Genomic DNA, 23,598 nt, shown 5'->3' with positions numbered 1-23,598 from the left:
TGGCATCACACTGAGTCATAAGCAGCATGCGAACACTGCTGACCTCGGTCATGTCAGAAATATTAATTGCTTCCACCTTTAGTATGAGCTGGTGGAGAAATGCAGCCCAACTTAAAGGAAAAGTTCGCCCAGAAATGAAAAATTCAGGTCTCATTTGTGTGTGAACTTGTGTTGTCTTGAGTCAGTTCATTGCTTCATTCATTCACTCGTCACTGATCGATTTATTTCTTTACAGTTTCACACCATGTCATGATCCAGGTCCGTTAAAAACAGCAGTGCACAGCAGAGCACGCAATCACTCAAATACACACATCTGGAGTTGAAAGGACTCGGCGTTTCCGCAGTCTTCACAGCTGATTTGTGTCCTTAAATTGTATTAAACTCAATCTGTGCTCCCACGCAAACAGCAGGAGAAGACCGTAATTTGAAGATGTAATAGCAGCAGAGCTGACAGAACCAAATAATAAATTAGAATATGATTCAAAGTTTTGCAGGATGGGATTTGAGAAATAGATAGAGCGCTCCCACACTCCCGGTTTCTGAGGAAATAAAATAATTGAGTGTGTGAAAGCAGAATAGATTATCAGTAAGCTACAAGAACTCTATCATCACTCCCAAGCTTTTTTGCTTATGCACACAGTGAGGGTAAAATCTACAGCTGGGCCCCGGAGACAGAATCCATGTCCAGAGAGGAGCTGGAGCTGTTTTAACCTTCCTTCACCTCCACATATTAAGTGCCTGCATCTCTAATGAGGCAGAATCCCTGAACGTGGCTCAGTGAGAGGCGAAGCACAGTCGTCTGTCTGTCTCGCAGTCTGAGTTCATCCGAGTATCTTGTGGTAGGGGAAGAGAGGGAGGCCTTTGGTGAAAGCAGGAATGTCCATAATGGCTTCGGCGCCTGCCATCTTGGGTGAGGGGGGAAGGAAGGTGAGCTTAGACACCTCGCCGTAGGTGGAGCCGCTTAAATGCTCCTTTCTGCACTGTTCTCCTTCTCCGCCAGCCTCCTCGTCGTTCTCTTCAGCACCAAATCCGACCACCTTTCAGAGACAGAGACTGATAAGTAAAGGAAAGAGATAAATATATACGCACACATGCATCACGGCGTTGCTTACATGCATGCTGAGTTTGCGGCTGTTCGGTCCTCGGTGTTCATGGAACCAGGAGACCAGCTCGTCCCTGGTCATCTGCTTCAGAGCCTCGATCTAAACACACAGAAAGTTGAGTTTAAATACCAGTAAATCAACTGACTGTGTGAAAGGAGTCATGACAAGTCGAGTGGTGCACTCACAGAGATTTATCACCCATCGTTTTAGCCTCTTCTAGCTTATTGTTTTGGTTTTATGGCTCATTCAGTTCAAGGTTCATTCTCACCACTCTTATCAAAACTGTTTGAAGCAGCAGTTTAAGACATAAAAGCTCAGATAAACCAAGAAAATAAAAGACCGAAAGTTGACCATTTATTAAAAAACGTCCCTAAGAGGTTGGTGGAGACCAAATCAGAGCAAAAAATGGTTACATTTTGCTCAAATGCCATGCAAAAATGTCTGTTTGTTCAAATGTATGTAGGTCAGGAGTGGAAATAAGGCCATGACTTCAGAATCAAATCCCATTGTGTGCATGCATTTGTCTACTTGGCTGAAGATGTGCGTCCGTGTACGCGCATGTGTGTTTTATCCTCACCTCTCTGTTCAGCCTGTCAAAAACAAACTGCTGCGTAACCACCTCGGCCCAGTTCCTGTCCACCTCCTCCCCGAGGTGTGTGTCCTCACACTCCTTCAGCTTCACTAAGGCAGTCACCTGCACAAAACACACACACAGGACTCACACACACTGGTTTGACTTCTAAAAGTATTTGAACATTAAAGTTCAAACAGCCGGTCGTTCATGGTGTTGAACTGTGTTATTCATCCAGACTTGTAACTTGAAGAGCAACTTTTGACATTTTCTAAAACTTTTTTTTTTAGTTGGAGAGCATTCGCTGTAACTTTTTCATAACAATGGGAAACTCACAAATACACAAAATGAAACACACACACAGACCTGAGTGTTAAAGGCCTCCTCAGTCAGCGTATTGAGCTTCTCCCCAAATGAAGCCAAGAACTCTTCAATCTTTAACTCCACCAGCTCGGTACTGAGGGAGAAAAGTTCACGAGAGCGAAGAGATATATTATAGGTTATAGGGTTTATTTGATTCCTTTAGTCATTTATCAGTTCCTCTCGCTTCTCTTTCCAGGGCCAGATAGATAAATTGTAGCTTGGGTTTGGGTGAACAGTAAGATAAATTGTACCTTGGTTTTGGGAAAGCGGTTAAGATAAATCGTATCTCGCTTTTGGGCGGATGAAAGGTTACGTTCGTGTCGCACACTCACTTGAACTTGGTAGCCTGTGTTTCCACGGTGACGGAGAAACCCAGAACGCCTGAGGTGTTTCTGCAGGTGGGGTAGACGTGGTACCTGCGGAGCGGGAGATGAAGGAGAGACGGCGCGGGTGAGAGATGTCGAGGAGCAGATAAACAAGAGACGGATCAAAACAACTACACGAGGAAGCTCCAAGAGTTAATGTCCCGCCTGCCCCGACTTTCTCTACTTTGCTGTCTGTAATGAAACCAGCTGGGAATGTATTCATATAGCATCTAGCTGGAGACGCAATATGAACTAGCTCAAAAAAAATCATATTGCAATTATTGTGACACATATTGTGAGTGCGATATGATTCACGATTAGAGGGAAGGATCATCACAGCTTTCGTTTTCGCTGAAAGAAAGAAATGAATCACGATGTGTTGTCGTGTTGGAGAGCTTTCTGTAGGCCAGGGCGTCTCTACTTGTACTTGTACTTGTACTTTACTTGAGTATTTCCATTTCCAGGCTGATAACGCCCATGTTCGACCCACAGTACACAGTACATGTATGTAAATTCATGCTATCTCTAATTTACAGGTCGTTCCAATGTATCCAGTACAGGTTTAAACATTGCTAGCTTGCACACTTCACACAAGCCAAACAACAAAAATCCTCCAGTTTTAACAACAACAACTCAACTGTGTTGTCCTGGAAAGCACAATAATGATCCAGAACAGACAGAGACGTACAGGCAGGAACAGAACGTACTCTACCATCTGAAAATCATTTCAGTGGAAATTGCACAAAATTGAATAAAGAGTTTAAAAACAGAGGGAAAGATGGCATATTTATAACCAACTGTGGTGTCAACTTTACATGAGAACTTATTATTTTACCAATGATTTATTTTACAATGAAATAGCATGATAAATCAGATATACTGGTGCTATTATTCAACATGTTGTCTTGAGTATTTATGTTTAAAAGGTAGTTAATCATAATGATGATGATAATAATAACTATTTATTTATATAGAAAATGTCTTTTTTGAGCTTCATAAAATATGTTATTAACATGAAAAGACAAATTCAAGAAATAAAACCATTTAAAACAATACAAGAGTGATATTTATTTAATGAGACAAAAGAGAGTTAAAAACTACGACTATTAAGACTGCGGGTGCAATAAAATAATAAAAGCTGTGGTTGAAAAGTTTTCTCTTCAAATATTAATGGAAATCTGAACTGATTCATAATTTATTTTGCCCGAATGTCTTAAAAAAAGCAAACATATTATTGGAAAACACAACTACACTCACCCCAGTGTCTCTTTGGTCCGGAGGAAGTCAAAGCAGGGTTCCTCCATGTGCATCTGAAAGACAACAACAACAACAACAACAACAACAACAACAACAACTCAGCTGAGTATGGAGGAACGACAGAGCGGGTGGAGATAACTCCACATAATACTTCAGCACTCACCACCAGCAGCTCCATCAGTGTGTGCTCCCGCAAGGCTTTAAGGCCAGACTAGAAAACAAGGAGAGAGACAGAAAGACGGGGGTGAAGTAAAACATGATGCTATAGATAATAAAGAGGTGATGTGCTGCAGGTGTGGTCGTACCTGGTAGTAAACGGTGACCTCAGAGTTGGCGTCTCCCTTATTGAGTGATTTGACCTTACAGATGTGCTGCTTCAGAGGAAGCTCCACCACTCTGAACATCACCGGCACCTCTGTTGGCAGCTTGGAGAACTGCAACTTTCTGCAAAGAGGGGGGGGGGGAGAAAGGAGGACAGAGCGGGAGGAAGGAAGGAATGAGGGGATCGCAAAAAAATAGGAAAGGAGGTGAGGAAAGAAGGAACGGAGGAAATGAAAAAGCACATGTGAAGGAGGTTATAGAGGAGTCACGGACGGAACAACTGAAGCTAATGCAAATTACTGTGTATGGTGGCAAACAGATCCATTTGATTGTATAGTACTGGTGTTCTCATTAGGGAGAGCATTCAGCGTGATAGCAGACTTACTCTGTGATATACTGCAGGAACTGTTCTGACTCCTGTGGAGAAAAACACAATAAAGCATAATGAACAGGTAGAGATAAGAGAGCGAGAGCGAGGAGCGGAAATCAGAAAAACACAAGAACAATGTCAAGTACACTCAGAATCAATTGATGCAAGTGCAAAGCATGGACATTAACCGATTCATTAAATAATCAGCTGGATTTATTTTTAATCAATCCACTTGTCCGCCTGCCGTCCACTCACAGTGCTGCTGAAGTTGCCCTGCACCAGTCCCTCGGCGTACAGCTCGGCCCGGAGGTTCTGGCTGAACTCCATCAGCTCATCGCTGGTCAGACCGGCCGTCAGAGCCTGATACTTCTCCACCATGGACCAGCGAGAGTGCTCCAGGATCAGCAAACGCACATCCCTGAGAAAGAGGCGGGGGAAGAAGGGGGAGAGAGAGAGGAGACGGGGGAAAAGAGGACAACAAAAGCAGGAGGGTTTTCCAGTCAGGGCTGCCACACGTTTCACCACTAGAAGGCATCATAGACTTGAAGATGAGTCGGAGAGTGAGATGGAAATGTCAGAGCGGAAAAAAAAAGACAGATGGTAAACAACTCACTTGCTGAGTTTTTCTGGTTTAATGAGGATGTTGAAGTAGGTTTTCTTGAGCTGCTCGGCGAACATGCTGAAGACATCAGGGGAGGCAGAGAAATCAGCCAGGTGGTCAATGATCAGGTGGAACAGCAGCTAACGACAGAGACATGGAAAGAAAGACGGATAACATCACCATGATTATCGTTCATGAAGACAATGCAAACACATCTGTGTGTTTGTGTCCATGACTGTGCTTCATGACATCATGTCTGTGTTGCTGGGCAACCTGATTGTCTTTTCACAAGTGGTTTAAAAAATAAGTAGCAAGAGTAGTTGTACACAAACAATTGCTTTAATTAATACTTCCACCTTTAGGGACTATAAATTGTCCTTTTCCTGCCAAGACTTAAAGGGTAACTCCATCAATTTCACACATTAAAGTGTGTTAACAAGTCTTAGGAAGTACTACTGCATATGTAATCTGATAAATTGCCCGTCGGTGATGTCACTAAGTGACTAAATTGCATTGTGAGTAATGTAGGTGCTGGTTTTAGTGCAACGCTGCTGGACTCATTATGGACAGTTTGAAACAAATGATAAAAGTCGATACAGCAGAACCAGAGACATCGCGTAGTTTATTCCATATATTCTTCTTCATTTTCAAAACCTGGCACCTACATTACCCACAATGCAATTTAGCCACTGAGTTACATCACTGGAGGCAATTTATCAGATGACATGGAGCTTCCCTGGGAGCCAAAAAAGGCTTTACACTACTTTTTACACAAATTAAGTAGTAAACCCACTTTAATGTTTAAAATCGGTAGAATTACCCTTTAAACGAGCAGACTGAGCCTGGTCTCTTGTCCGTACAGTAAATATGAAGCTACAGCCAGCAGCAGGTTAGCTTATCTTACGTCTGCTTAGCTTCTGTTTTGGTGAGGATTAAACAAACACAGATGTGCTCTTTAGAGGTGCTTGTAGGTTTCCTTTGGACAGAGATAGGCTAGATATCCTGCTATTGGAAAGGCACTAGCAGATAAAGATGAAGTTGGATGCGACTTGGTGCTATATAAATAAAATTGACTTGAGTTGAAACATGCAGGGCCTGGTGCCCTGAGGACCAGGATTGACAAAACACAGTGCTAAGCTAAGCCAACTGTCTGAAATATGAAGAAGTGCATTTCCAAAAATGTTGAGTTATTCCTTTAATGCTTCATTGAAGTCAATAATAAGACCCGCTACTTGGCTGCCAGGTTGTCTACGTCTATTATGATGATATATAAGATTTAATTAATGATTCATTACCACTTGACAAAGATGAAGTACGCTTTATTAGAAAGTGATATCAAAAAGCTATTTTATCTGTCTCAGATAAGTTATATAAATGAAACCAACAATTACACAGGAAGTAAAGTCTACATCTTTCAAGGCCATGTAGATCTGATGCTGTTTAAATGCATCTAGAGAATCTGGACAAAGAAAGACCACACATTGATTAATACTCACAGGCAGCTTGTGGTTAAATCCTTTGACTTTGATGACCAGGCCGTGTTCACCGGCCGTCAGTTTGTACTCCAGCTGGGCCACTTCGGCCTCGTAGGCCGGCTCCGCAAGGTTATGGCCAAGGATGTTGACCAACAGGTCGAACAAGACCACACTGAAAAGAAGAAAGAGTGAAATAAAGAAAGGGAGGGAGGGAGGGGTGGTGAGAAGAAAAGAGGAATAATAATCATAATAATAATCATCGAGGCAGTAAAAGTGACAGGCAAGGTAGAAAGAAAGGGCGAGGCAACAAATATGAGCAAGAGAGAGGAAGGATGAAAGCAAGGTGAAAGAGGAAATTAAAGTAGGGAAGGACAGAAGGTACGAGGGAAGTAAAAGGGAAGATTGTAGCAATGAAAAGGGGATGAAATTGAAGGAGTGAGAGACGGGGGACCGAGGGATGGCTGAAGATAAAGAGATGTTAATGAGCACAGCTGGAGGAAAACAAACGCTCTTTTCAAAAGGTCACGTTTGAGCCTGAACTCACTTCTTCGCAGACTGCTGGATTACAGGAGAGATTATGTGGAATCTGATGTAGGCTGCAGGAGGACAAAGACAAACGAGTGTCAACTCCTCCTTAAAGATATTTAAAGTCATAATGGAAACATCTTGAATGCTAAATGATGCTCACAGTGCAGGCACACACACTCAAACACACACATACACACTTCACCTTTAGGGATTTTGAATTTATTGTCCTTCTTGTACCACAGGCAGCCCCTGTCGCTGTCGGCTATCCGGACAGGGAACTCGGTGTCTGGGCGGTCAGAGGGCTTCAGGGTGAAGTCAGTGGCTGAACGAATGCACATAAACAATAAAACATCATAATTCTGCTCGGTACAGTCTCATAAATAATGTGTGAGTTTCAATGATTCAGTATGTCCAGTTTGGGATAAACATGCAGGTAGTTGTCAAAACTTCCCTCTCCGATAAATGATTCAGGAAGCCTTGGGCCAATAAGTGAAGACACATCGTCTCTTCACATTTTATTAAAAGTGGCGATTTGGTGCTGTGGCCTCCCAAAATGTATAAATAGAGAACAATAAACGAAAAAGCTTGGTCAGACATGCCTCGTTTGACAGGTTTGAGTTAACATCTTGACCTTCAATTGATGTACTCCAATTAGCCTAAACAATGCAAACTGCTGACGTAACTGGATTCACGTAACATGTTGAAAGATTAAGGGCCATTAAGATAATTACACCTGAGACGCTGTATCGTGTGTCTGGCGGCAGAAATGGGACATTTTCTAATTTATTCCAGGAGAGAACAGAAAGTGTCACCTGTGTGATCTAAGAGAGGTCGAAAATTAAAATTCACATTTTGTTCTGCTGTCCGCTATATCGCTCCTTAGATATCTTAGATAAAGGCTTTTTCCTAAATTGTCTGCTGAATGTCCTGATTTATTTCCTTTTATTAAAGTAGACTTCAGTACCTTTTATTGTTGATGTGATTAAAGGCACAGTCTGTTCTCAGATGTACCTAAGCTGTATTGTCTAACTTGCAGGACTGTGCTCATATTTGGTTTGACATGTTCAAAATGTCTTAAAATGCAATGTGTTTTTCCTGTGCTGGACTTTAATTACAGTCTGAGTTCACTGAGAAGCAGCAGGTAACAGGGGGTGTAATTATAACTGGACTGAGGGGCAAACAAATCACAGACAGGATTAAAGTCATCGATCAGCACATATAATATTGAAATCGCTCCTCCTCCTCCTCCTCTCAAGAAACAAACCTCATTCTGAGTTAAGAAATTTGAGCTGCAGTTATGACACTGAAGCGACAAACAAGAGAGCGTTACAGACGGCAGGATACATTCACCAGCTCCTCCACGTTCGCTCAATATATCTGATTACTGTCTTTGTTGGACGGATGAATGAGAGAGCAGAAGTCAAACTGCCGAAGCGAGCCCTTTGCTCACGATCATCTCATTGGACACTTCCAAGATACTTGGAGCAGTTTTGGGCCAAAACAACCTGCTTTTTTTTTTGCCCGTAGTGAAAAACAAAGGTCAAGTTGATTCACCCACAGATGAACTTGTTTTCAGCCGGGAGGTGGAGGTCAGCGTTCAGCTCCAGGTTTCCTGTCCACCGCTCCATCCACTCCTGCTGGATGTCTGACGAGAGAAATAATTGCATGTTTTGAATCGAGTCATGTAAAGTCTTTATTCCAACAGCAATAAATTATTGGTTTAAGAGATTTTCTTTTACATTTAAATTCTGTTACAACACTATTGTTCGCCGTCTGAAAAGACAGAGATAAATGGTGGCATTTCTACCGCCGGCTGCCTGCATTATATCAAGCTGAATATCAGTACACGAGGGGGAAAAAAAGACAATGTATTCAGTGAAGGCCTACAATGTGGGAAGGAGCTGTTACAGTGACAGCAGACAAACAAAAAAAACACACACGAACGCACACACACACACACAGAAACAAACCCTCCACGGTGTATTGTGTGCCAAACCACTTCTCCCTGAGGGGACACTGGCCCTCATGTTCTGGTGACAACAGCATCAGGTTGGCTTTCTCCGGGGTGAGGAGCGACAAAGCTGCACTGATCACCTACACACACACACACACACACACACACACACACACACACACACACACACACAAAGACAGACACACACACACACAAACACACAAAAAAAAAGTCAACTTTTCAGCACAGAGGAGGAGAGTTGTTTTTTTCCTCTTTGTTCTAAATTACTTGTTTATGCGAAGACAATTTCCGCTGTCAATCACAATAAGAGGCAGCAAAACTGAACAGATCTTACAGTCATCACAGGAAATATGCAAAGCCACAATTAGACTGCAACGTTTGATGCAAAATATTCTCCACCAATCAAAGACGGTGGCACCGACAACTCTAGCAGATATTTCTGGCATATAAAGCTGCAAAAATCATTCACACATCAAGACAGAAAAAAAATATATTTTTCCACTTTTAAATGACCCGTTTCATTAACATCTTTATAGGATTTAAGAATAAAAAAACCCTGAACTGGTTCACTCCCCGAACTACTGAACTACTTACATCTGGGCTGTACTCAAACATCAGCTGATCTCCTGTCAGGAAGTCGTCTTTCGGGAACAGCTGCATGTTCTCACAGATGTCCTCGACGTACTCTATAGGGTCAATCTGACAACAAGGCGACCGCTCTCAGTGACACAAACACGTTTAAATCCATCTGATAAGGCAGCACATGATCGTTTGGATTCTTACCTGCTCCTGATAGTGAAACTCGTTCGCTTCAATCTTCTGGATCTCTTCATATATTCTGAATGCATGAACAAACAGACTGAAATATTACCTTTATGCATCCCTGACAGAAGCTCGGATGTCAAAACAGCCTTTAGACGGATTAAGGAATGTAACAAAAACAAAAAAATAATAAAGCTATAAATCTATAAATGAAACAAACAAACACCGTCAACACATTCGTCTCTACATATCAAGTGTAATGCAGCATTAACTACCTCCTTCCCCGTAATTTACACCAAAAGCCAGACAGGCAGAATAAAGAAGCTCTGTCAGGTTTTTTTTTGCACATCCCTGTTGTGTTGTTTTGTGAGATTGTGTGTGTGAGTGCGAGTGCCTTTGCTGTGGTCCAAGCGTCTGCAGCATCTTCAGGTACTGGAACACCAGGTGAGTCACCTGTGAAAGGCCACAGACGCACAGAAATTAGAAACCACAGCTTAAAAATCCCTCAGCTTTATTGAATCATTACCACGCTCATGCTGTTGGTAAAATTACCGTGAAATGACCGTTAATGACTGGGGTTAGGTGAAACGTACCCATAAGTTTTATAAACCGTATCAATTACACAGATGTAACTGCCAATCTTGTTGACTATTGTGATTTGATTACAGTCATTAAAACCAGATATGACCATCATTTGAAAAAAGGTGTCTTCATTTAAATACCAAACAGAAGCTAATATGTGTCTTCATTCGTCCCCCCTGTAAGATTTAAACGTGTATAAATGAAAGCGGTCGCCTCCGCCTTTTGTGACAAAAGAGTACTAATTATTAACTGTGAACAACAGAGTCCTCAGTCCTGTCAGGGGAGAAGACAGGAAGAGAAGTATGACATAATAATTGCTATGGATGCAATGGATGCATGTCACGAAGTGTAGACAGCTCTGTACAGACGTGAGAGTCGTGTCAATCTTCTCATGTCACTTTGGAAAATTCATGTTTAACTACCGAGTGTTAAAGCTTTATAATTCAAGAGGGGAATAACCCATTAAAAGTAGATGGTAAGTTTATGGCTTGTACAAGTTATTAGTAATAAGGGAGAACATTAACTGACATACATTTGCAGTAAAAATGAAAATCTAATAACCGTCATTAATAGATACGTTGTAAATTTAACTTTAGTTCAGTGTTTTTCAGTCCTGGTCCTGGTGGCCCTGTGCTCTGCATGTTTTAGATGTTTCCCTGCAACAACACACCTGATTCACATGAATGGGTCTTTACCTGGCTTAGCAAAGCTCGATGACGAGCTGATCATAACTTTAACTACAATTAACTCAAGTAATATGTTTAAGGACAATTTTGAGGTACTTTTTGCTGCTACTTCATACTCCACTACATTTTGGAAGCAATGATTGTACTTTTAACTCCAGTACAATTATTTGAAAACATAAATTACTAGTTATTTTGCAGATTTACATTATTTAGTGCTGTTAGGCTATTATTTGTAACCTGTAACCAATCAGATCGGGTTTTGTTTGGACCAAGAAGTTCTTTTGGGGCCTTTCATGGCTTGATTTGACAGGACGGCTTCAAGAGTGACAGGAAATGGGACGAGAAAGAGCGGGTACAACACGAAGCAAAAGGACCACAGATCGAACTCGAACCCTCGGCACAGCCTCTGCAGCGCTATCAGACAAAAGTAAGATTTCCCAGAATTATATTTATTAATATATTCAAATGACTGCCTACAAAAAAAATAATAAAAATATGTCATCATCAGGTGTCTCTGCTTTATAAAATGTCATACATACCCCTTTCATTGACACCTGGCCTGCCACATTCATCACATTACTCATACTTTTGTATATTTTACCATGCCACCCTGTTACCAAGTGAGCCTCAGGTGTGCCATGCACCTCCACTGAATAGAAAACCAAACCTTCCCCTGCACTGTGAGTGCCACACTTGACTGTGTTTTGCTCTCTGCAAAATAATTCAGAAAGCCAGCGCCCTGTGATCCAAACAACTCCAGGTTCATCCTCCGCGACTGAAAGAATGAGTGATGAATTGTTTTTGATCGCAGTAAACAACATCTTCAAGGCCGTTGGAGCATCTATACAGCATTTATCAATGCAAGTTTGTTGACATGAAACATTTTTCCATTCAGTACTTTAGATTAGAAAACAGTCCTGTTGAATGATCGCCGCCTGCCTCCCATTTTAACACAAGCATTGTCATAGCAACTGATATCACAGGTTTTTGTCCTTAAATGACCTGTTGTATTAATGGTAACCAGGCACACAGGCCAGCTGTGTACATGCAGGGTACATCTAATTTACACCGCTACCAGTCCCTGCTCAACACAAAGTTTATTATTTCTATGTCTGCACAGTAAAGACTAAAACAAGACCTGACAACAAGTGATTTAGATGATACACGATGAACTAGGGCTGTTCCCAATGTCGTTTCTTTCACAATAAAAAAAAAAAGCCCAAAATGAATAAAGTGATTCATCTCAGAAATCTTAAAATTCTTTGAAACTGGTCATATTCTTTGACATTTGGTAGATTGCTGCTAGACTGCCCTGTTTTATACTCTCTGTGTGAAGCAAATAGTTTTGACTGCAGTGGAAATGTTGTTTTTGAAAGCCTAAACGCCAACAAGTGAACTATTTTGTTAGATAAAACCATGTTGTGAATTATAGAAATAATCACATCCATCTTTTCCAAAAAGATTTGAATTGTTGGACCTCAAAACATTCTCGAGTTACTGCAAATATTTGGATTACACCAGTTGGAAACAATCCTCAAGGCAGACCAGGGGAATGTAATTCAACACACAGTATAATACTCACAATATTACTGTAGCCTAATCTGTATCTGCAAGTTACAAGTTCTTCCTTTGAGTTTTAACAAGCTCTGCCTCGTACTACACCGCTGTGAAAACGATCCTTCTGCACATGGTTTCACAAAAACATGCGTGTAGTATGCACGCAAGGCTAGCAGGTAGTGGTGTAACATTGCAATTAAACACCACAGAATAAAACCATGTAACTGCCCACAACTGCTTCCTTCGACTGGGTGTTTAGCCATCACATTTTGGAGGATTCAGTAGAATCAGCAGCACAAACAAAACTTAATAGTCCACCATTTCTCTTACTGTACTCATATTTGTGCAACACACGTGCACAAAGCTGGGCTGTGTCGTCACAGGCATTTAAAAGATTTCACTCAGAAACACAGTTTCAAAAGTTTGTGTTGTAAGGCCCCAAAACATGGTTGGTGGGCGAACGCAATAAAGTCAAAACGCAATAAAGTTTACCGTTTTATGCAAAAACCACTGTGGTTTGAACCTTAAAACTCAAATGTCAACGCTGTGAATGAAGCTTTGAAAAAGTGTTGCCTTGTATCCAGAGGAGAACAAAAAAAACTAATAAAAAGAGGAAAAGTGAGGGATTTTCTTCACCTGGTAGAAGTTTTGGAAACCTTCATCAGTGAGGGTGATGGAGATGGAAAAGATAGAGTAGGTGGTGTTTTGGTCAAAGCCGGTTTCACTGTTTCCTCCGAACAAAGCCAGAGCCCAGCACCTGCACGCAGACACACACAGACATTAAGGGTTGAGATATGTGCAGGGCAATAGGTAGAAAATAAGTCACGTCATGTTTCTTGATTTCAAACAACATTTTTGTGGTCCCCTTGGGGCCTCGAGCGCAGCTTTAATAATCCCAGAACGAAGAGGTAACATGCATCATTCTGTTTATGTATTTGTCCCACCTTGTGTGCAGCATTTCATTCATTTAAAAAATGAAAAGCAGGCAGCTGGCGGAGATTTCAAACTTTCTCGAGCTGGGTTATCCGTCAAAGCAAACATCATGTCTGCTTTTATCTGCATGAAGAAATGTTCTAGCGGTTTGATGATGCACTGAAAGGCGAAGGTCGGTTTGAAGAAGTCTACACTGCATTAGCAAACAAGCAGGAATGATGCCGGCTGAGTTTGATGACACCGAGCAAGTTTTTTAATATCTGAAAGTTTTCACGCTGCACTGAAAAGAAATAAATAGTGATGAGAAAAATCCATGAAGAGCAGTACGGTGGTATTCTGTTGTAAAGTGAAAAAATGCTGGTATGTGTTGAAACAGGATGTGTGACGGACACAAAGGGCTGAGCGATATGACATTTGAACTATATCACAATATTTTAGGGTATTGCTGCAATATTTTGACCAAAATATTTTCAGTTTAAAAATCTCCTATTACTCAACCGGCTGCTTCTGCTTAAAGTGGTGAAATAAGTTTGTTGTATCGCTCCATATTGTTATTACGGTCTTCTTGCCCTCTTAGATGTCACTGTGGTTTGTGTTGCATCTGATCTTTCATAACCGAGCCACTTCCACACTGCTGAAGTCGTTCCCCTTTTTGAAATTAACTCCTCCACCGTGTTATTTTCGCTTTCAGCTATGCTTGTTGTTCGTGTACATAACGATATGACCCCATTACTGTAGGTCAACTAGAGCACAGATACCAGACCCTCTGATGTCAACATGATTTTCTTTTGGTTTTTTTATCCCTCCCACTCTGTTTTGATTACTTGTGTTTTTTCCCTGGTTCTGCGTCGAGGCAGACTGGCAGGGGTGTCAGGAGAATGAGCCACACCTGAAGTAACCTCTTGTGATTGCTGCCCCCGTCATAAGAGGGCTGGATATCTCCTTCTTACGCTCTCGGTCTCCCATGCTGCCATCCACGAGGGTTTTAGTTTGGTTGTGTTCTTTCAGATCTGGTCTTATTTGGTTCGATTTGATTTTTAAGATGCTGGAACCAGCAAATAATTAACATAATTGTAAAAAAAAAATAGTAAAAAATTACTGAAATTATTAATTTATCATAAAAATAATAGTTTCATTCATTTCTTTCAATCTACTTATTGAGTAGCTGCAGCTCAGATACACAAACCATTCCCCAATTTCAGTGAGGGGGACAACAACCGCCCAATTTCATAGCGGCATCTCGGCCCTCGACGTCGTGATTGCCCGAACTCAATAAAAACAAGCACTCCACTGCCTCAGCGGTTTGTTGCGACTGGGAATTGAGACCGAGTACACTCAAATTTCAGTGTTGTCATTTATCAACAACTGAAAACAGCAGACACAGTAAATAGGAATATTCTATCAAATGCTCCAAGTGGTGCTGATGGTAAAGGGACTATTGGATGAGCTCTTGCTACTGTGGGACCACGGAGGGTTTGGCGAATCACTTTGCCACTTAGCAACAAGAGGCTGAAATGCTCTTGTACATCCACAACCAGGGATGAGAATGCATGAATCACATTGTCGAGTGGGCTGGCAAAGTGTATATATCCAAGATTGGGCTCCAACACTCGGGCGCGCTCGGAGCTTGAAAAAGCTCATGTATACCCAGCAAATTGAAGACCTTTTAATTGGGTTTTGGAGTGCCCCTCAAATCAGAAAAATAAACAGACAGAGGCAATAACACTCACTTCTTCCTGAGCAATGAGAGGATGCTTCCTGTGCCTTCGTGGCCAATCAGCCAAGAGATGTAGTGGAGAGGCTTCACTCTGAAAAGAGGAGGGAAGAACATGAAAGGAGAGTCAAAAAACATTGATGCAATCCCTCTACAATCAGGGCAAGGCATGGTATCTTTTGGCGGCTATAATTCTATGTTTACATGAAGGAGCGGCACTCTGGGGGGAGGAAACAGGGACGTGGGGGAAAAACAGAGAAATAAACATGTTGGATGCAGTTTCTTTCAAGTCAGTGGAAAGCATCCTCCGTTATGTCGATCTCTGCATTTATGCATTTATGTAGTTTACCTGTAGTATTCCTCCTGAGGAGGGAGGGCCCAGGTAATATTCAGAGCATGAACCTTCCTAACAGGGACGACTGCAAACACACAGACACAGTGTCAGAGAAACATCATAACAAAAATACAACTTCAGCTTGTATTCCAACACATTTCAGAACACAGAGGTGAAATTATGAAGTAGTGCATAAAATAATATTAGGATTAGAAGAAACCCCTGAGATCTACAAAGCCAGAGGACATCAGATCTGTTCAGTGTTCAGAGATGTGCAGATAGATTGATCATTACCTCTGTAGAGCTTGTTAAAGGCCGGTGTGTCAAAGGGATCCAGCATATCAGAGAAATCTGGCTTGACCAGGTCGCTGCAGGCACAAAAACAGAATCTATGATACTGTATCAATTAAACGATACAAATATGTCATTAAACATGTCTTAAACGCACCATAATGCTTTATCATAACACCAAAAATCACATTTCTTTTGTTTTTTAAGAAAACAACACAGAAAATTTGCATTCTAGTGTAATTGCAATGACATTTTAAGAAGAGATGTACATGATTTTAGCTCCGGGTAAATGTTAAATGTGTAATTTGTGAGGGATGGCCAGAAGAGCTTAATGGCCCTATTAGCTGATGGTAGTCTGCCCGCACTGCAACCTGGCTCAGTCAACCAGCCCTCCAGTGAACATGGCTGGACACCAGACTGGGACCGAACACAGCCTCTGAGAACAGATGCCAGTTTGAAGACAGTGGATAGTGTATACAGGTATCAGCAGCGGACAAAAACACATCTTACTCTGTGTGAATTGAGGATTTGTTTTGATAGATATGTTCGACGTAATGTCAATGTTGTTTGCTCACACTCTGTTGGTAATGTTAGTAAATTTTTTGAATGTTTTAAATTGAAATTCTGACCATATCTTACAAATTGCCCCTTTAAAGATGCCTGAGAATATTTTATTATAAGCTCACAGATGAAAGAAACTTCGTCAACACAGATGGGGGGTTACATAATTGAAAGCAAAGCATTAAAAATTGGTGGTTATGATGTTTTCAAATCGCAGTGATATGCATGTTGATTCTCTACAAAACCTGCCGCAGTGACTCATAAAGCAAACAGAAGTGGAGTTCTGGAAGAAAACACTAATTCAGATCGACTTTAGGGGAAAATTATCCCTTTCAGGTGAACGATGTTTAAAAAAAAAAAAAAAAACAAGCACGTCTGAGATGAAGTGAGGTAAAAAAAGAGGCGAGGAAGAGACGGAGGGAGGCTTGACATTTACATTTGAGCAACGTCTCAAAGGATATTCAGACTCAATCTATATCACCGCAGCACCTCATCACAGTGACTGAGAGCCTCTTTTCCAATACTCACTTGTTAGGCACCTTGCTGAAGATCTCTCTCACCCACTCCTCCAGAGTGTCCAGCTTCTCTAAAGGACAGACCGAGTGAAGGAGGATAAATTAGAGTTCGAGTGCGTCTCAATATTTCTGGCTGAAAACTCATAATTCTGGGTTTAGTGTTGGTGTTCGCCTGTGCATGTATAAAAAAATGGAGTAACAGGAGGGTCCAGTCCTGTTTTTTTATACTTTGGTGGTGGGTTAACCATTTTTAAGAGATAAAAACAGCTTCCTGCTTCTCAGCGTTAGGATCCGTCTCACGTGTTGTCACATTTTGGACACATGAACACTTTTCTCTGTGTAAGCACTCTTTGCTTGAAGAAAAAGCACTCCTGCCTGGAGCGCAGCATTAGATCAGATTGTAATCGAATGATGGAAAAAGGCCAGTTATTGAATTTATTCTTTAATAAAACAACGAGACACAGTGAATCTTTTCAGCCCAGTTTGGCTGTGCTGTAAATGGAAGAAGCAGCTCAAGGGGAAGATTTTTTTTTACCTACAGAAATCGATACTTGTGTGATGCGGTTTTAAAGTGATTTTTCCCTTAAAATTTAGATGATCGCGAGTCAAAAGAGCTACATGTAGGAACTCGCCGCTTATCGAACTCTTACTCCGAACAAAAAGGAGCAGCATTTCACCGGAAAGTTGGGCCGTCCATCTCTTGCGAAGGCTAATTTATGGCTTATAAAGCTATTTCTCTTGGAGGGCAACTCCAAGAATGATTACTCCGCATTGGCACAGTAAAATGTAGTCAAATACGTATCAGCGATGTTTCTAGCTTAGCCTCAAACTTCATCCAAGAGCCAAGAAGTAGTTAAGTTGGACTGAGAAGTTGGACCTTCCAAACCTTCCTTATACAGGAAGGTTTTAAACTAAAATCCTTACTTGTAGCCCTTTAAATGTAATGTTGTGAAAGTTTCAATGGATCCAGAAGTCACTGTCACACCTTTTTCATCACAAGTTCACTTTCTCATTAAAGACGAGTTGAAGAAGTTAAGTCGCACTGGAGGTTTTCGACAGGAACGCAGAAGGCAAATAATACAGCTGCTATAAAAGGACGACATTTCTCAGCACAAATGTCAACACTAGTCATCAAATTATTTATACGCTGTGGTTAATTAACTGTGTAATGTTTTCTGTGAAACCGTGGAAAAAAAGTGTTGATATTTTCTATCTGACTTTGTTTTTGAGAAGTATTGCCTTTTGAGTCGTTTCAGGAATAACTGAACACAGTTGGCTGAACACGGATGAAGCGAGTCCTTATTAGAGCTGCGACTAATGATTATTTTAACTGTCCATTAATCTACAGATTGGTTTTTTTTTCAAGTAGGCTCATCAATTCATTTGCAGCATGAAATAGAAACAATTAGAAAAACATGGAAAACAGATTAATCGAGAACGATCTAATTTCTGCCGATCTGCTAACGGAGCCTTGCTCTTGACGTTTAATTAATGGGATAGATTTTAACTGACCTTTTGACTGCACAGCCAGGGTCATGTAGTGGGCTGAGTAGTGTTTCTTCCAGAAGGCACGCAGTCGCTTATAGACATTGATCTTCTTCTTCTGTGGCTCGTGCTTCAGCGTCTGGGCATTCCCTGGTGTTGTCACAAGTGAGCAATCAATTCAGCAGAACTAAACAACACTGTAGAAAACGGTTTACAAATGCAGAGGTATCAGCAAGAAAAGGAGACTTGGCATCTGTCTCAGCGTTTCTGTTTGTTATTGCTGAACATACCCCAAGGAGGCCCTGTGTGTATTATGTGTCCCAGCGGTTGTGTTTACCAACTCACCCCAGCAGAACTTGCCCATAGGGTGTCCAGGTTTGGCCAAACTGCCAAACAGCATCTCCTTCCTGTGGGAGTCCGACGGCTTAGCCAGCTGGTACTCTGAAAGACAGAAGGAGAGACGGAAAAACTCAAGACGACAAGGAAAAAAAAAAAGAGTGATCAACGGTGTGTAAAAAAAAGCCACATGAGGAGAAGCAGCAGTGAAATTTAACTTCTCAGGATGAAGAGAGAAATGATGCACAGACTCACCGCTGTCGACGGCCTCCACCTCCCTATCGATGGCGTCTCGGATCATCAGGGGGCAGATGAAGAACTGAGCCCACCTAAGAGGATGGCAGGATAGAAAGACTATAATCAGGGCCTCAGAGAGGGGACACGGGTCCGACAGACACAATCAGATGTAGACGTATACGACAGACAAGAGCAGAGTGGCGGGTGGCTGATTGAGCCTGTGATGTTTGTCCGAGCCTGTAGGTTCACATCAGGGGTCGTTGTGCCACCGTATCCTGCGACCCATCAGAGTCTGAAACAGTCTTCACTTATATTTAACAAAATCTACTTGTATCAGATATTCTGTCAGTGAAAGAGCTATCATGATACAGTTGGTATGTAACTGTTTTAACAAGCCCTAAGTGTTTATTCTGTCCTTTTCTTATTCCTGTGTTTATCTGACTCTGAATCACCTACTGGTTTGTCTTGAAGTCCACTTCTTAAGGGCAACTTGCTCCGAAAACAACAAAAAAAAAAACGTCTGATCCTCATTCACCTGTCAAGAGCCTCTTTGAAGCTCTTCCTCTGGACGTCAAACTGGAAGACGGTCCTCTCACAGTCGGTGGAGGCGTTGTCGCTCCCGCCATGCTTCTTGAGGAAAGCATCAAAGCCATTTTCCGAGGGGTACTTCTCGCTGCCCATGAACACCACTGGGACACAACGGACAAACAGTAAGGGGGGAGAGGGGAGATTTGAAGAAAAGAAAAATGATTGTAAATAAAAAATATATATTAAAAGGAATATAAAGAAAAAGTCTACTTGGTGATGCAACTTGCATTTGTGGTTTTCTTTTATGTGGACAGCTGGCCAAACACAGACAGCGTTGCATTATGTTTCCTACTGAGCAACAACAGAATCTGATAGCATTTTTCTGCAGATATAGCTGTAATAGATATCCCCGAATGTTGCCGTTCACATTTGGTGACAGTTCAGATTACAGTTTGTAAGAACGAGCAAAGCTTTCTTTCCAAACGGCCCATTAAGGAACAATGTTCAACAATGATATTGGTAAAAGAGAGAAAACACGACGTCGGATGACAGAAACTCTATTCATGAGATGTGTTGCTTTCCAAGAGAAGAGAGCAAATCTGGCTTTTTTGGACAAGAAAAAAAAACCTTAATGCAACAAGTTTCTGCCTGTTCTTTGCTGCTGGGTGGAGGGTATTTTGGGAAATGTCAGAAATTATTAACTGAAGCGGAAGTAGACAAAACAGGTTAAGAAAAAGAGGTTGCACTAAATTATTGAACCAAGCAAAATAACTCCTGGAACGCATTAAAAACATTGTTGCTGAGTTTTTCCTTCTTGAACTGCAGACAAAGAGCCAAAGGAAACAGGCTGGTATATGTTGAACAGACTCTGAGGACATTTTTTTGATTTGTGATTTTAAGCTATATGTCAAATTGACCTAACTTGACTTGATAGAAAACAATGTGAGAATATCAGAGGGAGAATTAACCCTTGGCCCAAAGAAACGAGTTGATCCTCTTTGGCCGACTACTCACTGTGTTCCAGAAAATGAGCGAGGCCCGGGAGGTCGTTGGGGTCGCTGAAGCTGCCCACTCCAACGCACAGCGCTGCTGCAGACTGACACACACAGGATATCAAGTCATGTTTCAGTCTGACAGTGCACCAAAAGGATAAGTCTGACGATGTTTTTCTGATAGACAACACATAAAAAGAACAAAACCAACAGCTCGTTCCTCTGCACCAAAGAGCTTTCATTTTGCACCGGGTGACGCTTTGGTTTACGTTTCAGCGGCTGAGAATAGCCCCGAACAAACGCACTATTTATTTTAGTTTAAGTAGCGTTTGCTAAAAACCTACCGTGCCCACACTTTTCAGAGAATTATGTACCTTGTTAAACAATGAAATTATAAATTCAAGACTGTTTTTTTTAAAGATTAGCATCTTTTACGGAAAAAGAGCTGAGGGCTGCAGACGGGGCGGGTAAATTTATTGAGAGTATTGAGATATTTCAGTTCAGTAGCTGGATCCGTATGCACACAAGTTTAGGAACAAATGTGGTTAAAAAGTGTGCGTATGTATTTAACAACAGCACTATAAATAGTTTCCTGTTTGTGCTGACAAGCCTTTTGCATAAATAATATCTGCATATCTGATTTCAGCACAAATGTCTTTAGTTTCAACATGACTCAAGGTTTTCTTTTTTTTTTTCCTCTCCCGAGACATTTATGTCTAGTCTGCTTAAAAATCAACAGAGCACTACATTAAAAACCTCCCAGTGGTACCTGTTTCTCAGCATTTCCCTTCTTCTTTTTCCCCTCATCGTCATCTTCATCATCACCGTCGTCCTCGTCGTCTTCCTCGGACTCGTCCTCAGATTCATCTCCAGATTCCTCCTCCTCCTCCTCCATCTCCTCTTCCTCTTCTTCTCCGTCCTCCTCCTCGTCTTCGGATGCTGCTGGGCCGCTGTAGTCTGAGATGAGCAGAGCTCGCAGCCCGTTGTCCAGCACGATGCACCTGGAGGGGGAAAGAGTCAAAAGGTGAAACAGCGCAGGGAGCTTATGTTGTTTCATCGACTTTTACACCTTTCATAGTTTTTTTTTCTTATTTCGATACACCGTCTCTTCACAGACTGCATCGTATACACTCTTGTATTATGCTCTTTCACAGCAAATTTTCTGCGTGTACCCCACAGAGGCCTCGGGCACTGGTGTGTGCTTATAGCATGAAATCGTCCCATCATTCTACAACAATACTGTACTGATCCAGCTGGATAAGAGAGGCTCGATATCATTTTGGGATCTGGGTTAGTGGATCTGGGTCATTTTCTCAGCACTTTCACACTCATGAATATGAGGCAATAGTGTCCTTGCATGTGTTTCACGGCACGTAAATTAATTCAATAACAATGACAGAGGATAAAGTACAAAATAGAGGAAATAAATCATAAACAGGGCTACGATGCTTATTTGTTGTAAATAGTACCTGAAAAACTGTAAAACTGAAAGTCATCCATACTAATAGTACTTGAGTAAAAGTCTGTACTGTAGTATCACACATAATTTTCTGGAAATAAATGTACTTGCGTATCAAAGGAACAAATAGTAAACTATGCATGTATTTCTAACTATGTATCTACTGTCTGCCAATTATCAGATCCGATATTCAGCATTTTTACGATTGTCAGTATTAGTGTTTTAAATCAGATTGCTGATAATATAAATTCATTTAAAGGAAACCTATTATGCTTCTTCAGTTCCTTCAGAGTGTCATATAGGTTCTTGTGCATGTCAAACGGTCTTGGGAGCTCCTGTCTCCCACAGAAAACACTGCACCTGAAGTGTCTGAAACGCCAAATCAGTCTTTAATTCAATGACTTGTTGACGTCACACATTTGCACAATTAAAGCCTACATTCATGACAGAAGTGAAGCTAACTGACAGAGCTGACCCCAGGCATGGTGAGAGGTGCTGGCTCAGGTGTGTGTGAGCTGACCAATCAGAACAGACTGGGTATTTAAAGAGACAGGAGCTAAAACAGAGCGTCTCAGACAGAGGGTGAATTGGAGTATTTAAGCATATAAACCTACTGTAGTAGTAACTCAAAATGCAATTGTGAAACTGAAAATGAGCATAATATGTCTCCTGAAAATGAAAATACTCAAGTTAAGTACAAGTACATAAAATTGTACTTAAGTAGGCCTGCAGTACTTGAGTGAATGTACTTAGTTACACTGTAAATACTCAGGAGAAGAAGCGTGAGTATGGATGTAACCTGTCCACTGGAGGTATTTACCTGTACTCTTTGGGGTCACTTGGGGACTTGATTATCTCGCTGTCTCCAGCATTGTCCCCTCCACCTCCTCCATCTGCTGCGTCCCCCAACGCCCGGCTCTCCTCCTGGGACATCGGGTCCACGTCTTCAGCCGAGGCTTGGCCCGAGCCTGGGGCCGACTCCGCCGGGGCGTTTCTGGATTTGTTCGTCTGCGGCATGCTCGCCAGTGATGATGAGACTTTGGCACTGCGGGCTGACAGCAAGGCGCGACCATAAACAAGAGGACAGCTCGCTGTCAGCGGTAATTTACTCCTCAGCACGGCAACACACCGTGTCAGCCTGAACACAGCTATGATGAAGACCCTCCCTGACAGACGGGTCTGGCGAAATGAGGGCTCAGAAACGACACAGATTAACCAAGACCCTCTGTGTGGAAGAGGCCTATAGGTTTGAACCTGAGCTGTCACACACACACATACACACACATATCTACACACACACACACACACCAGCCAGCGCCCACAATACAGCTATTCACACAGGCTGTCTGGTGGTTTCGCCCCTATTCAGCTGGATGTCAGCTAAAACAGGACCCAGCCAGACGAACCCAGCCAACACCTGAACCTCTCGTGTGCGCAACAAAGCAGTGAAGACAATAAAACAAAAACAAAAAACAGCCCAAAAAACAGAAGTTAACTGAACATACACGTGTGCTACAGGCGGAAATAATGAATTAATGTCGACAAACGCTACTTTAAAATGAGCTTTCGGCGGGTGTGTGCGTGTTCTGCGTGAAGCCGAAGCCGAAACTTTAACTTCAAAGAAGTCAGTGCGGGCGACAGTGTGTCCATACCTTCCTCCCTGCTGACAGCACAAGGGGCCTCCACATATGAGAGCA

The 23,598-nt window shown here is 41.8% G+C and overlaps 1 protein-coding gene across 3 annotated transcripts; it reads right to left on the bottom strand.

Moving 5' to 3' along the window:
* Positions 1-201: 201 nt before the first annotated feature.
* Positions 202-23,598, bottom strand: LOC311274290 (nardilysin-like). Of its 3 annotated transcripts, none has more exons than XM_084381841.1 (32): positions 23,554-23,598; positions 22,722-22,953; positions 21,212-21,443; positions 20,465-20,546; positions 19,458-19,611; positions 18,941-19,014; positions 18,695-18,790; positions 18,377-18,499; positions 16,878-16,935; positions 15,792-15,865; positions 15,513-15,582; positions 15,180-15,257; positions 13,153-13,273; positions 10,086-10,144; positions 9,713-9,767; positions 9,524-9,628; positions 8,925-9,048; positions 8,513-8,599; positions 7,157-7,276; positions 6,971-7,022; positions 6,448-6,598; positions 4,964-5,091; positions 4,606-4,768; positions 4,366-4,397; positions 3,965-4,103; positions 3,823-3,870; positions 3,660-3,712; positions 2,370-2,453; positions 2,041-2,131; positions 1,681-1,797; positions 1,113-1,202; positions 202-1,037 (listed from the first exon to the last, which is right to left on the bottom strand). In XM_084381841.1, the coding sequence occupies exons 2-32, from the start codon at positions 22,916-22,918 to the stop codon at positions 822-824; spliced, it is 3,273 nt and encodes a 1,090-aa protein (XP_084237967.1). In that variant the 5' UTR covers positions 22,919-22,953; positions 23,554-23,598; the 3' UTR covers positions 202-821. The 3 variants fall into 3 exon arrangements, with proteins under 3 accessions (XP_084237967.1, XP_084237966.1, XP_084237968.1); XM_084381840.1 differs by lacking the exon at positions 23,554-23,598 and adding an exon at positions 23,031-23,546; XM_084381842.1 differs by lacking the exon at positions 23,554-23,598 and adding an exon at positions 23,454-23,516.

Source organism: Pagrus pagrus (genome assembly GCF_965226575.1).
Source record: "Pagrus pagrus genome assembly, chromosome: 18".
NCBI classification, from domain to species: domain Eukaryota; kingdom Metazoa; phylum Chordata; class Actinopteri; order Spariformes; family Sparidae; genus Pagrus; species Pagrus pagrus.
Note: the sequence above shows the minus strand (reverse complement) of the source record. Positions and strands in the feature narration are given on the sequence as shown.